The sequence below is a fragment of the Larimichthys crocea genome, chromosome XI, assembly GCF_000972845.2.
Source record: "Larimichthys crocea isolate SSNF chromosome XI, L_crocea_2.0, whole genome shotgun sequence".
NCBI lineage: Eukaryota > Metazoa > Chordata > Actinopteri > Sciaenidae > Larimichthys > Larimichthys crocea.
In genome coordinates this window covers 1,174,665-1,190,245 of record NC_040021.1, presented here as the reverse complement: position 1 = coordinate 1,190,245, position 15,581 = coordinate 1,174,665, and the positions used below count along the sequence as shown (strand labels likewise).

The 15,581-nt window shown below is 41.5% G+C and overlaps 1 protein-coding gene across 2 annotated transcripts; it reads right to left on the bottom strand.

The window, feature by feature from the left end:
* Window positions 1-1,129: 1,129 nt before the first annotated feature.
* Window positions 1,130-8,637, bottom strand: unc93a (unc-93 homolog A). 2 transcript variants are annotated; one of them, XM_019265741.2, is made up of 9 exons: window positions 8,353-8,637; window positions 6,949-7,077; window positions 5,652-5,833; window positions 5,172-5,401; window positions 3,524-3,655; window positions 3,134-3,345; window positions 2,092-2,227; window positions 1,869-2,000; window positions 1,130-1,786 (listed from the first exon to the last, which is right to left on the bottom strand). In XM_019265741.2, the coding sequence occupies exons 2-9, from the start codon at window positions 7,036-7,038 to the stop codon at window positions 1,485-1,487; spliced, it is 1,416 nt and encodes a 471-aa protein (XP_019121286.1). In that variant the 5' UTR covers window positions 7,039-7,077; window positions 8,353-8,637; the 3' UTR covers window positions 1,130-1,484. The 2 variants fall into 2 exon arrangements, with proteins under 2 accessions (XP_019121286.1, XP_010748142.2); XM_010749840.3 differs by lacking the exon at window positions 8,353-8,637 and adding an exon at window positions 8,031-8,124.
* Window positions 8,638-15,581: the final 6,944 nt, after the last annotated feature.

Here is a 15,581-nt window from a genome sequence, read left to right as displayed (position 1 = left end):
ATGTTTTATTTATAAAAATCTTCAATCAAGAGAACATTTTTGTCTCGCTATCAATGTTCAAGCTAACAACAGCTAACATTAGCTAGCACAGGCTAACACTCAGCTAACATTAGCTAGCACAGGCTAATGCTCAGCTAACGTTAGCTAGCACAAACTACTGCTCAGCTAACATTAGCTAACACAGGCTAATGCTCTGCTAACCTCAGCTAACACAGGCTAACGCTCAGCTAACATTAGCTAGCACAAACTACTGCTCAGCTAACATTAGCTAACACAGGCTAATGCTCAGCTAACATTAGCTAGCACAGGCTAACGCTCAGCTAACATTAGCTAGCACAGGCTAATGCTCAGCTAACGTTAGCTAGCACAAACTACTGCTCAGCTAACATTAGCTAACACAGGCTAATGCTCTGCTAACCTCAGCTAACACAGGCTAACGCTCAGCTAACATTAGCTAGCACAAACTACTGCTCAGCTAACATTAGCTAACACAGGCTAATGCTCTGCTAACCTCAGCTAACACAGGCTAACGCTCAGCTAACATTAGCTAGCACAGGCTAACGCTCAGCTAACATTAGCTAACACAAACTACTGCTCAGCTAACATTAGCTAACAGGCTAATGCTCAGCTAACATTAGCTAACATAAACTAATGCTCTGCTAACATTAGCTAGCATTCAGCTAACACAGACTAATGCTAAGCTAACTTTAGCTAACACAAACTAATGCTCAGTTAACATTCAGCTAACATAGACTAATGCTAAGCTAACTTCAGCTAACATAGATTAGTGCTAAGCTAACTTTAGCTAACACAGATTAATGCTAAGCTAACTTTAGCTAACACAGACTAATGCTAAGCTAACTTTAGCTAACACAAACTACTGAGGAACTTTTCTGATCAATCGTTTCTTCAAATTCCTGTGGACAGTTTTTAATGTGAGAGTGAGTCATCCTTCAGCCTTATAGACGATCCCTGTCTGCTCCGTGCCATGATAAATCTTTGGCGCCATCTTCCGATGGAAACACTACATTACCCAAAGTGCAATTCAGCTACAGGGTCATTGTGGGGTAGTACTGTATATTACATATATACATGCAGTACATGCAGTATTTTGACACAGAACTTTAGAACATTAACACATTTATTTTGCATTTCACAGTTTTCAGCCTCTTAAAATTTAAAGTAATATAATTCCAGCTAGTTACAGACCGTAACTGACATTTCTACTCAACTGTAACTTGCAGTACAGACATGAAACAACGCTGCTTTGTAGCTGTAAAAATCTGTCGGTTTGATAACCACATCCAGAAGTTACGTGTACGTAAGTCAGAACGTACATTTGTCTGTGTGCAAACTGATCCCGAAACATCTCGTGTGATTGTTTTATTTCATTTTACGTCATTCTGTGTCGCGTTATTTATTTAATTCGGCGGATCAGGATGTGAAAAAAATCCAACAGAAAAACCTTTTTTAAAATTCAGTCTCTACATTTGTGTCTGACGAATGACGTTCTTCTCGTCCTCCTCTTGTCCTTTTTCGTAGGCTTTCTCGGAGTCGTCGCTGGTCCCGTCGATCACGGGCAGCGTGGGATTCTTGTGTTCGCGGTACTCCACGATGGGGTAAGTGATAACTGTCAGCACCAGGACGGCCAGCAGGATGTACAGTTTGTATTCCAGGCACAAGAAGGTGCTGTAGGCGAAGGCGATGACGAAGCCGAGCGACTCCCACATGCGGTAGTTGGCGAATGCCGCCTCTTTTTCCCGGGGGAAAAGGACGCCGTAAAGAGCTGCACGACAGAAAGCAGACAAAGAGTTCAGGTGCAATCACGTCCAATCTGTGTCTAACGTTAACGAAGAGATCAAGCTCACCGTTGGTCTGAGTTTGCCAGATAGCGTCCGCCATACCCCACAGAGCGGGAAAGACGAAGAAGACGCCAAGCTGGTTGGGATGAGGTCTCCAGTACAAGAGAGCGATGATACACGCAAAGTTGGTGAGAGCAGCTGAAAATAAACAGATATGCAAATCAAATGCACGAAATCCTCCAAGACAGCCATAAGATCTGACTCGAGAAGACACAAACAGTATCCTGACCCAGAAAGAAGAGCGCGGCTCTCCCCGTGTACCGAGCGAGTCTCCCGAAGAGAAACGAGCAGAGAGAATTGGTGGCTCCGAAACACATCATCACGTAGCCGACGAAATGGATCCCCAGAGCACAAGTCACATAGTTCTGCAAAGACAAAGACAACAAAGCAAATTTGATATATATCGAATATTAGAGATTTATAGTTTGTAAAAGATCATCTCAGGAGTTGGCCAACGAGAACGCTGAAGGTCGCTCTGAAACGGGTGTTTGAAAAGTTCCTAATGTTCTTGATTTTATTGCTGTCCATAAATCTGGTCGAACCGCTGAAGCATCAACCAGCAGCTTCTATTTCCGGAAACCGTTGTGGGGAAGACGGAACTGACCTGGAAGGTGAAGCTCTCAATTTCCAGTCCATCTATGTTCCAACCCTCACCTATGCTCATGAGCTTTGGGATGAGATCAAGCGACCGCAATGAGCTTCCAAAAGAAGGGAAGACCCTTTCTCAGGAAACACTGAGGGGGGAACTCGGAGTAGAGCTTTCTTCACGTCCAAAGGTGCCAGCAGAGGTGGTTCGGGCATCTGATTAGGATCTTTCCTGGCTGCCTCCTTTTGGAGGTGTTTCGGGCATGTCCAACTGGGAGGAGATCCCGAGGCAGACCCAGAACCCGCTGGAGGAACTACATAGCCCATCTAGCCTGGGAACGCCTCTGGAAGGGTGTCTGGAACGCCCTGCTAAACCTGCTGCCACCGCGCCCCGACCCCGGATAAGTTGAAGAGACTGAACGGAGCTTCTATCTCCTGCTAGTACAGTCATCTGTCTCAGACGTCAATGAGAGAGAGGACGTTCAGATAATAGCACGATTCTTCGATGGATTATTTAAAGGGGAGCTGCACAGATTCTGCACATTAAAGTATGTTTACAGGCCTTGTGAGGACTACTGACCGTGCACGGCAGGTGGACCTACAGGATTACGAGGACACGCAATCACAAGAACCACACTGGCAGCTATGTTGTGAGCTAGGGGCATGGTTATTAAACAATACCTTACCTTGGTGTACTCCCCGGAGAGGAAGCTCTGTTCAAAACCACTGTACATGGTGAGAGGGATGAGGGTGACCAGCCTCCAGTCCTTCAGCAGTCTAAACGTGGCCAGGAACGTGTGCCAGAACGGTTCCCGGTTCCCACGAAACTCACTCGTCGTATTACGGTCAATGTTGTCTAGAAACACCGCCACGATGAGCATGGCCAGCACACCCACGCCTACCACACAACACAGGACAGATAACTGACAGTTACTTTGGTAACTTTGGTAGATGCTTGCATCTTGTGTGTGTCTGTTTGCAGAAATGTGTTCATCTTTGCATCACTGTTGTGGAAGAACACCCTCATGAAGCCTTTCAGACTTCGTAGTGATACCAAAGTGAATGCTTGGCGTTACCGATGTAGCATCCGACGAGCGTCCACACTAGTTTCTGCTCAGGTCTCGTGGTGGTGCTGTTGCTGCTGCTGTTGATGCTGAGGCCACAATCGGCCGTTCCACAGGTCTGCAGCTGCTCCTCTGGGATGTCAACTGTCAGAAAAACATCAACAATCAAACATCAAAATTCATGTTACATGTTACTTTGCAGGTTAAGATATAAGGAGCATATAAAACAGACTTTTACTTTAATAAGATTTTGAATGCAGGACCTTTACAGACAGAGTATTTTTAAATTGTGCTATTGTTACTTGAGTGAAATATATGAATATTTCGTCCACCACTGCCACTCCTTCCCAAGAAACAAGAGGAAACACAACTATAAAAACAAAACAACTATAACAAAATCCAAACATATGCAGACCCTTGTAAAGGATGATAGGCGTTCATGTTAAGCTCATAAGCAAAACAATTTTTCAAAATGAAAATATTCCTCTGGATATGAATATCTCAAGTGATCGTTTTGTTTGGATTCCCATAAACTTTAATGAACATTGTTATTGTTATTGTAAACGGTGCTACAGTGTAATGCTTTATTCCAGTTAAAAGAGAAAACACTTATAATAAACAAGACATTTCACAGACACTGGAGAGCTCAAATAAAACAAATCTACAATAAAACAACTAAACGCCATTTCCATCTAAACAGCCAGTATGGAAATCAGAAGGTGATAAATCGTTAGTGTCATATTGTCCTTCGGAGAAATCATCTTCTATGCTGATAACCTGAAGTGCATAAAAAACACCAATAAAATGATATAAAACATACTCTGCAACATCATCCACACCTTAGCACACACCTTGTCTTATTGTCTTCTGAGTTAGACCTTGCACATTAACACAGACGGCATCGGGGTGGAGGAAAGTAAAGTAGATTAAACCAGTAAACCAGCTCCTCAGTACGAGTTCAGATAATTTAAAAAATAATTTATCGTGTATATTAAAGCGTATGAACTTATCACTTCACCACTGTAAAAATAACTAAATTTTACAATTCTGTTTTTTAAATTGTTTAGACAACTAAAATTACAGACATTATTATTATTATTTTAAGTATTATGCCAATAATGACAAATTACAGTTATTCCTCATTTTTATACAGATAATTATTATATTATTTATACAGTATTTCTTATGCTTTCTTGAACTTACATACAAATGTACATAAAAAATAAAGAAGTAAAGTAAATGGTTTATTATATAAATGTTTATGTTCATAACAATATAATGTTTTTCTTATTCTCATTACCTTTACATTCAAACTCTAACTTCATTTATGTAAAATAACTCTAAATTATTACAGTGGTTTTCATTTTTTTTGTTTTTTTATTGTAAACATCAACAACAGTTAAATCATATTATTACAGATAACAGACATTATCTGTTACTTTAAACATTATGGCATTATTACATTTTTTATTTTGATTTAGAGAAACTGTAAAATTAAGTGTTTCTCCGCACTATCGTCACTTTTTTGATCATAATAATTCAAGGAACACTGTAAATAATGGTGTTTCTCTACAAAGCCCTCACTGAAAATAAACCACTAGAAATTCAGTTTACAGTGCACTAACGTAAAATAAATACACAATTCAGTCCCAGTTCCTACCTATATTGGCGTCCTGCCCAAAGATGAGCGACGACATGAGGTTTCCCCACACAGCAGACGACTGAAAGATGAAAAAGAAGATGCCAAAATATTGGTTGATGACGTCAGAGCCCTTCTTTCCATCCTTGGCAGCCTGAGAATTGCCGGCGATGGTCAGGTAGGTGCATTTAGCCGACCACAGAGGAGAACCACCCAAACCCAGAATCACCGAAGTGGGCATGAGGGTGTACCTGTGTGTGAGAGCATAGAGCATTTTACTTTTTAACATATACCCAAATCAACCTTAACCCACTTTTTTCACCAATATTTATTTTATTAATTTGTTTTGCAATGAAGTTATTGTATATCTCCAGCATGTGTCATGCATCTCTCGTATCTTGGTACTCTGACAAACAGGAATTTATTAGTAATGCAAAGGTATAATAAGATAAAAGGCGATAACACATCCAATAGCCACCATTAACCTAATTGATTGATTACCATCCGGGGTACAGGTTTCCAAAGGAGTAGGACACGTAGCAGGCCATGCCGGCAACGATGGTCCATTTACAGCCCAGATTCTTGATCATAATTGGAGGCAGGAACATAGAGGAGATGATGATGGAGGCGTAGATGACACTCAGAGACGCTACACCCATCCCCTCCTCTGCATTCAGACTGCTCTGTACAAACAGGGACAGGCACTCCATGAGAGGACAAACAAGGCTTCATGCAAGAACAGTTTCCTACCTGTTATAGGTATTTAAGGTGGTTTTTGCATGAAACCCAGTGTTAGTAAAGAGAAGTTTAGTTAGTTTGAGCCGCTGCCTGTCTTGGCCAGAACTGCTCTGAAAAAGAGCTCTTAATGGGACCATTTGTGGTTAAGTAAACATAAAAAATAAAGGGTACTTTCATTGTTTACAAAATTTCTTCTGTAGGTAGCAAAGTTCTTAATGGACGTTTATGGAAATGTGGTGGAACGAGTGGATTTGCAATGAAATACAGACATGATGAGTTATCTTTAAAACAGTACTCTTGCTGTTGGACTAGTTACATTAACACTAGTGAGGTTATGGACCAAAATAATAGTTTTATTGTAATCAAGACGTCTCTATTTTCTTTAGCCAACTTTCCAATACCAACAACAACAGTGACACTGTCTTCATTCGTTATGGGCAAGATTGGAAAGTAAGCTATGGGAATATGGTGGAATGAGTAAACGCTTTATCTTTAAAGTTAGTGAGTCATTGTTTTTAAGCACAAGGGTTATATGCAGTATGATCAGCACCATGTCTAAAAACAGAAGTTTTTCAGTTATCTGTGTCACATGCATCCAGCTGAACAAACAGATATAGAAAGTCCCAAGGCCACGGACAACAAGGTTCTTGGTTTGGACTTTCTTGGCCGCGGTGGCCGAGAAAGTCCAAACCAAGAACCTTCTTGGCCGTGGCCTTGGCTGTGGCTTAGGAGGTAGAGCAGGTCATCCATTAATCCTCCATTCATATCAAAGTGTCCTTGAGCAAGATACTGAACCCCGAATTGCTTCCGAAGTCCGCACCTTGAGCAGCCAATGCCAGCAGTGTGTAAATGGGTGAATGAGATACGTAGTGTGAAAAGCGCCGTGAAAGTACAAAGGATACATTAAAACATTCTCTGTATTTATGATTAAGGAAAGAAAAATACTCTTAAGCATTTACTTTTGAAAAATACCAAAAGAAAGATTTGAAGGTTGTTCCAATTCAAAGTTCAAGCTGAACACTAACCAATACTTCTTCTATATAATAAATAATAAACCTACCTGTAAACTCTGCAGGCCTCCATACGCTGTGAACAGAGACAGGAACCCGATAGAAACCACCAAAACATTCTTGAAGTTGCGGCTGATCATGGCTGCTTCTCAAGAAGAAAACCTCCACGGGTTCTCTACCTTAAAATAAAAAAGAAAACAATAACTTTATTTCAGGATGAATGGCTTCATACAGCAGCTGTACAGCTCCAGAGTAAAGTCAGATGAGTTTCTTTCTGCTGGAAGTGATAAACTCCTGGACTGGAATTCGTTGAGAGCAAAGTCCAGCCCTCACACACAGTTTTTTAAATGTTACATGGAGGATCTCTTATCATTGGGTCTGTGAATTGCCTCTGTCATGTAAAATTTCGACATAATTAGGTCATATATGAGGCTGAACAACGCCCCTCTTCGTCACCATAAACAACATATTTCAACACTTCTTCTTCAGCCCATCTGTTTCCTTCTTCCTCCTCAGTGTTTATCTATACAACCTTTCACTTAACCTCCATTTACTTAAGATTTATAATCCCATGTTGAGTACTTGTATGCAGATAAGGGGTTCCTGTAAACCAGGAGAAAGAATGACACAGGCAACCGTTTGCTTCTGTTCAGTGCAGCTGTACAACATCCATAATATCAGAAATATTAAATATACAGGCCCTCACAGGTTCCCTTATGTAACCCCACTCGTAGTGCCAATGAAAAGAAACTTGCATATTGCTCTTAACTGTTGGTTCATGATAAATGCCTGAGCTGAAGACTTGCAAGGTTTGCTGACGATATTAACCAAATGTATCTCTATAACTGTAACATTCAGTTTATATACACATGTAACAAAAGACTGTACCCAAAAGAATAGTTTTTAACCCAAAGTGAAACGTGCTGGAGCCAGAAGCTACGACATGGTTTGGTCACAACAGAAAAACAAGTATACGGCGGAGCCATCTTGGGTCAAACACCAAACTTTTTAGTTTTGCTGCTTTTTCCGAAAATCATCCAAACATTTTCAGAACAAAACCGACCTCACATCGTATTTAAATTTATAACACAAATGTGGGAAGTTATATACGTTTTCTAAAAACACCACCAACCTGTAAAACAGAAGACAGAATGAGACATACAACCGTTTGCTTCTATGCTTTTTCTTTTTCTTTTTTCTTTTTTTCCAAACTTTATTAACTGTTTGCTTCTGTTCGGTGCAGCTTCACTCAGTAGATTCAGGAAGTAAACAAAAGTCTGTTCATGAGGAGAGTCCAAAAGGAGACACTGCCTCCTAACACTGAGTATCTCTCTTTACTTTTGCTTTTACCAAGAGGTGATAATTGACCATTTTGCCACATGTTAACATATTTCTTTTACAGAAATGATATTTTCAAAATAAAACAAACAAAATCACATAAAATGGGACCTTACATTTCATGGACGTCACACGATCTCTAGCTAGGCCCAAGACCTTCTCTGTCCCCATATGACCCATGTCATCATGGAGGTGTTTCAGGACCAATACTGGTTGGGCAGGACAAGTTGACTCCTTTGACTGGTTTATAGCTGGTATAGCAGACCATCTTTGAAATGAAGTTTTCCCGACTCATGCAGAAGTTTCCTGGTCAGACCATTAACTCCCCCTCTCATGTCGCTGGTCAAAGTGTTGTCGTTGCCTTCCCAGGTTGCCAGAATGGTTTCTCTGGGCAGCTCCTGAGTTCACATAACTGTCAGTGTCTAAGGGCAACATACTGTAGAAGAGCGTCAGCGTCAATGTTTACTTTTCCTGGTCGATATTTCACCTCAAACCAGAAGTCAGCAAGCTCACCCACCCATCGGTGGCCAACAGCATTTAACTTAGCGGTGCAAATCACATAGGTTAACGGATTGTTATCCGTGTGGACGATGAAGTGGGGTGCAAAGAACAAATAATCTCGAAATTTCTCACTTATGGCCAACTTTAAGGCCAGAAATTTGAGCTTGAGTGGAGGTTGTAGTTTCGTTCTGCAGGCATCAATGTTCTTCCTTGTTCTGGACCCGTAGGCGATCACCCTGAGCTTCCCTTCCTGGCGTTGGTACAGGACAGCACCCAGCCCCTGTTCTGGAGTCCTGGATGTCAGCTGTGCCCCTTTCCCTTTCCTTTGCTTGGGCTGAGGCATCACAGTGGCAGTGGTTTTGGTTTGTAAGAGCTCATGCATCGGTTTGGCGACTCTAGAGAAGTCTTGAATGTACGTCCGGTAATATCTGAGGAATCCAAGAAGCTTTCGAACTTCTCCAACAGTGCTGGGGGTTTTGCTCCTCAGTGCCTGAATGGCTTCCAGGTCTTTGGGGTCAGCCCTAACTCTATCAGTCAAGACCAGCTTTCCCACATAACAAAACTCTTTTTTAAGAGCTTGCACTTGGTTGGCCTGAGTTTCACACCGTGGATTTGAAGAGCCCTTAAGATGCGTCTCAGAACCTCAACATGATCTTCAGATGTCTTAGCATAACAGAGGACGTCGTCCAAGTAGTAGATACAGCACTCCTCCATGCTCCTCTGAAATGCTGCTGGTGCATTCGAAAGTCCAAAGGGGATACGCACCCACTCGTACGAGCCCCATGGAGTGATGAACGGTGTCAGGTGCCGTGACCCCTCAGCAATGAACCCTTGATGATAGGCTTTTCCCTGATCCAAAATTGAAAACCAGCTGTACCCACTAAGCGTATCAATCTTGAATACGGTCCATCTGGGACCGTCCTTTGGTTCAGAAGCCTGTAGTCAATTCACAGCTTCAAGCTCCCGTCCTTCTTGCGAACACAAACTACTGGGGCAGAGTATGAGGACTTTGATTTTACTATCTACTTCTTTGACAATAAGTCCTGAATATACTCCTTAACTTCTTGGTAGAGGGGTTTGGGGACTGCTGCATAGGATCGCTGTGCTGGGATGTCATACTTCAGCGTTATACTCATCTGGAGGCTTGGAACATCCTATATCATTATCACCCCGAGCAAATGCATTTGACTCCTCAGAGAGCATCGTTTTCACCAGTTCTTGTTGTTTCTCATTTAAATGGCTTAGATTGACGGCGGGGTTGCGACAGCTGGGGCGGCTGCTCTGTTTCACTTTTGTCTCCCCCGCAGTCAGGAACAGGTGAGTCGACTTTGTTGACCTCAATGCTGTCTGCTTGGTCTGTTTCCACTGTCTTGTCAATGGGCTGGATCCTGCCTAACACAGTGAAGGGGCCCAGCGTGATGTTATGTTGGGTATGGGGATTTCCACGAGGCGGAAATGTGGTGAACCTCAACCAGGCCATCACCGAGGTGTAACCGTTCCAGTTTTATGTCCGGATGGCTGACCACGAACAGCGCCACAGGTGAGGTAAAATCAGCCGACACCTTACATTTGATGCGGGGCACCTGGCCAGGATGACTTCATGCTGACCAACTCTCACCAGTGCATGGCCATGAGTGGGCTCCTGGGTTTGTATAAAGTTCACAGTTGCCTCTGTTTTGTCGCTTTGCATGGCATCTTCCAGCAGTTTGGCAATACCACTGACAACACCCCGTCCACTCTCCTGCCCTGGGATGAGCTCCTTGATCCCATTGAAGCCCACTATTGGTCCAAAAGGAGAAGCAAGTCGCCACACCGCCTCCTACTGGTAACACTGAATAGCTCTCTTTACTTCTGCTTTTACCAAGAGGTAATAATTGACCATTTTGGCACATATTAACACATTTCTTTCACAGAAATAATATTTTCAAAATAAAACAAACAAAATTACATAAAATGGGACCTCACATTTACATAGAATCAAGAAGCAGCGGCACTGAGCAAAGGTTTATTGCGTGTTATTGCTGATTCTTCACTTTTACGACGGTGCCTTGTCATTTTTTACAACGCGATAGCTTGCTGCTATTTAAAGAATATGGCAAAAACACAAAGACACAGCAGCCCACGCTCTCTGTTGTCTCAGCTGCACTCAGAATGAAGCCAAATAACTTCAGACTGAAGTGTTTGTGTCGAGGCTTTTCAAGTTTAATGTCAACCTGAAAGATGTCAGTCTTGTATTTTTAATGTTTCTTTAAAGCTCTTTGAATGGATAGTCAGATAAGATAACAAATATGTTACAACAGATCAAAAAACTGTGCTATCATGTAAGACTACTATGTGGAGCTGTCCATATCAGTGCAGAAAAGCCATATATTCCAGATAAATTATTGATTGGTGTACATGCTTTTATGTCAGTGACAGTCACAACTAGACTACATTTGAAAATATAAATTAAATGTTCAGTTTGTTAGCCAGCGGGGAGTGTTAGTGTTTGTAATGCAGGCGTTTTGGACCACTGGGAAGAAGAAGAACCGGAGCTGGGCGAGTGGGCAGTGTAGCCGGGCTCAGCAGCCTCTATGGACACAATGGCAGAGGAGAAGAGAGTGAAGAGGACGTTGACATTGGACAAGAGTAAATCCGGGGCTGAAGGCAGAAAGACAGACTTTTGATGTCCACCATGGTTGGACAAGTCATTTTTTTCAAACATGAGATTTAGTAATCATCAACCCCAAAATAAGGAGAGGTTGTCCAAACATCATTGTTTCTACCCTGAACTCACTCAGTACGTTCGGCCTCCTGATACTAAGAGAACTCCAGTCTAACGTGGACGTTGGACTGGGACATGTATGGAAAAACGCCATTAGGACACTGAGTGACAATCAACAAAACAATAAATCATCGTGAACATGACAGAATGGATACAGGTTTGTTTGGAGTGGTGACAGTTGAACTTTAGGTCGGTTACATTGGACATCAACTGGACAGCGATGTCTTTTAAAAACAGTGGTGACAGACTTGAGCAATCATCAAGATTGATGATTTATAAAGAAACATACTCAGCTGTGATTGAGGGCCATAAAACGATAGCAGCTATGAGGATGACGTGTTTCACCCTGACGACATCTTTGACAGTTTACAATAAAAGGTTATAATGATGGTTTATATAGATGATGTAAAATAAACAGCCCATTTGGTCTAGGACTAAAATCAAACTTAGACCAAACATGATTTTAGACTTACGTACATACAGAAACTCTTATTTAACGGTCTAAGGCCAGTTTGAAAGCAGTGTTGGGGTGCGGTTTTATCATTTCTATATTTTATAGACTTCTTATAGACTTCTCCGCCCTGTTGTTAAGATACAGATTGGTTAGGCTGGTCCTTGTGTTTATCTATTTTATGATATATGCACATCATCCTCCATCATTAAGGTTTCTCGTCAAGTTTAAGGTTAATCGCGGTCACATGGGGTCGTACTGATGGTGTATCCTGAATTCCTAGATTGATGATTTATAAAGAAACATATTAAACTCTTTCTTAGTCATACAGAGTTTAACTCATAGTTCACACTTCCAACTGAGCTAAGCTCCTTGAAACCAGTTCTGTGGTTAGGCCTACCAGCAAGTGTCCACTACCATCTCCTTCTTAGTCTTGCTGACATTCAGGGGGTTGGTATTTGCCTTCAAACCAGAAGGTCAGAGCCTCTGTTTCCACCAGATAGACCAGATAGATCATGCAAAGTTAGTCTAGGCTTGTAGGTGATGGGAACAAACCGCATTCTCACCGCAACCGCAACCAGACAAGACGAGACATGTAAGTAAAAATATTCAACTTCAGCCAAAGGAAACGGGTTGACATGTAGACATCCCTCTTCTTTATTGATATAAATAGACTCTGATGTTCTACTATTTACTGTAAGTATTTATTTGACCTGTAGATGGAGTCAGAGTCCACAAATAAAGCCTGAAACACTGAGGATTTCCAGCAAAAACATGAAAACATGAAACATGTTTCAGCGAAACAACGCCTGTGCTCAAATATCTATAAGTTATGTACAGTAAAGTATTTCTGTACTGGACATATTGGACGTTCTACTCCACTTGGCAGATTTATGTTTTACAACAAATATATATGATGCATTGTTAAAGATTTAACTATTTAAGAGTGTATAAATTAGCTCCACTTCAACCAGCTACGACACGTCTTGGATAATAACTCTCACGTTCTGCACGACTTAAGTTTAAAGTTGGAAACTTTGACTTTTTTTTATTGCTTCTTTTACTCAAGAACAGGGTGTGAAGACCTCGCCCTGCCAGATGTAAAATAATATAAATAACAGGAGTGAGATAACAAAGCCAAAATGCTCCAGATAACAGAACGCTTCTCTTGAAGTGTTGCAACTTTTCCAGACGTCATCCTGCAATAATCAGTATTCTTTGTCAGTGTACACACACACACACACACACACACACACACACACACACACACACACACACACACACACACACACACACACACACACACACACACACACACACACATCTTTTTTCCAGCTTGTATAAATCCTCTGCAGAAACAGACACTCTGCATCTATGTGTTATTTACCATCTGTCTCTGCAGCTCCTCATCTTCCACCATGTTTTCACTCTTTATGTTTCATGTTGCCGCACGTTCGGTTTGAAGTGTTCATGTGAACAACACGTCAGGTGACGCCGTTAAAGAAGAGTCACCGAGACCTGACTGATGGGAAACCCAAGAGACGACCTCATTGGCTGCAGTTCCTCTAACGTCCACTTGAGGCTGGCTCCAGAAGTGAGTCAGTCTCCATAAGTCCCCATGTCCAAATGTCCAACTTCACAGCAGAAATAAACATGTTTACAGCCTGGTACAAAAAACAGTTTTGGTCTCTGTAGCTAATTTCCCCGTTCATGACAACTGTACTGTGCTAACAACGAGCTAACCACGAGCTAACAACAAGCTAACAACAAGCTAACAATGAGCTAACAACAAGCTAACAATGAGCTAACAACAAGCTAACAATGAGCTAACAATGAGCTAACAACAAGCTAAAACAAGCTAACAACAACTTAAAACAAGCTAACAATTAGCTAACAACAACATAAAACAAGCTAACAATGAGCTAACAACAAGCTAACAATGCGCTAACAACAAGTTAATAACAAGCTAACAACAAGCTAACAATGCGCTAACAACAAGCTAACAACAAGTTAATAACAAGCTAACAACAAGCTAAAACAAGCTAATAGGTTAACAACAAGGTAAAACAAGCTAACAACAAGCTAAAACAAGCTAACAATAAGCTAACAACAACCTAAAACAAGCTAACAATGAGCTAACAACAAGCTAACAACAAGCTAACAACAAGTTAATAACAAGCTAACAACAAGCTAACGACAAGCTACCATACACATCATCTGGCTCCAAAATCAGCCAATCGCTAAATTCAATTGCAATACCCCAATTTCAACCAACAGAGGGAGCTCCCTGTACATCTGTACAGCACAATATGTACAAAGACTTAAACTGTCAACACTGGACCTGAATCAATCAACAGTACTGCTACATACCCACATACACACACAACACATAAAGTGTCTTAAAGGTTTAGTTACACTTTAATACTCATCACATGATCACGAGTAAAGCTGATGTCAGATCTGAGTTATTCATCAGCTGAAATTAATGATGCGTCACTGTACAAACATTTACAAACTGTGCAGAGAGAACAGAGCAAACACACACACACACACACACACACACACACACACATTCCTTTTAAATGACTGGAGTCAAACAGTCAAACAACAACAACAGACAGCTGGCTGCACAGTGAAGCAGGTGGTTCATTGCTTGCTTGCTCTGACTCTGACTACAGTTTACTCAAGTGTTATTGGCCAAATAAACGGACCAATGGGAAGGAAGAGTTAACCCTCCTGCACATAAACACACTGTCGGACCCCGAGGTGGAGAATTACAGGTATTAGAGTGGCAGACAGACAGGTATGTCTGCTCTGCTTCACATATGAGCTGAAAGCTCCGTGAGCTCCGCGGGCTTACTTTAATAATACACCTGTGTGTGTGTGTGTGTGTGTGTGTGTGTGTGTGTGTGTCAAAGAGAGGTGTGTCAATATTAATCATTAACTGTGTCTCATACTTCAACACTTAAATCATCCTTTAAACTGAAACTCATTAACATTCTGTCAGTAGATACTCTTTATTGTGACACACTGGACCTTTAAAATGTTACACTTAGACATTCATGATCCCCAGAGGATGAACCGCAGTGACTTTAGTGATCCTCCAAGGTTGATTTTTGTGGTTTTTAAATGGAAATGTACCAACAAATATTAGAATTATTAGAATATTAGATTGTTATGAAACATTCATGTCCCCCACAGGATGAACTTTCAGCACATTAGCGTCTGGGATTCTCCCGCTCGCTCGTAACTTATCGTAACTTGCTCCAACCTTTGCTAGACGTCCGATGTTCGACACTGAATGACTTATGAACTGAGGATCACCAGCAGCTGCAACCAGCTAACGCGATTTTACGCCGTTTATTTAACGTTTCCTGAGGAGAACGCACTGTAGATCTTGCATGTGCATCAGAATTCTATGTATGTATGTGGATATATGTTATAAATATCATCATAATACATTTATTCATAAGAAATGTTGCAGATTCAAACTTTGGCGTTACATTTGTAGAGTAAGGAGAAGATGTTTGTCTCTCCTCTGAAGCCTCGCCTCCCTCCACGTGGAGCCGGGTCACACTCTGTAATCCCAGCAGACCCCGACCTGTCCGAGTCATGGGAAAACCTCTCTT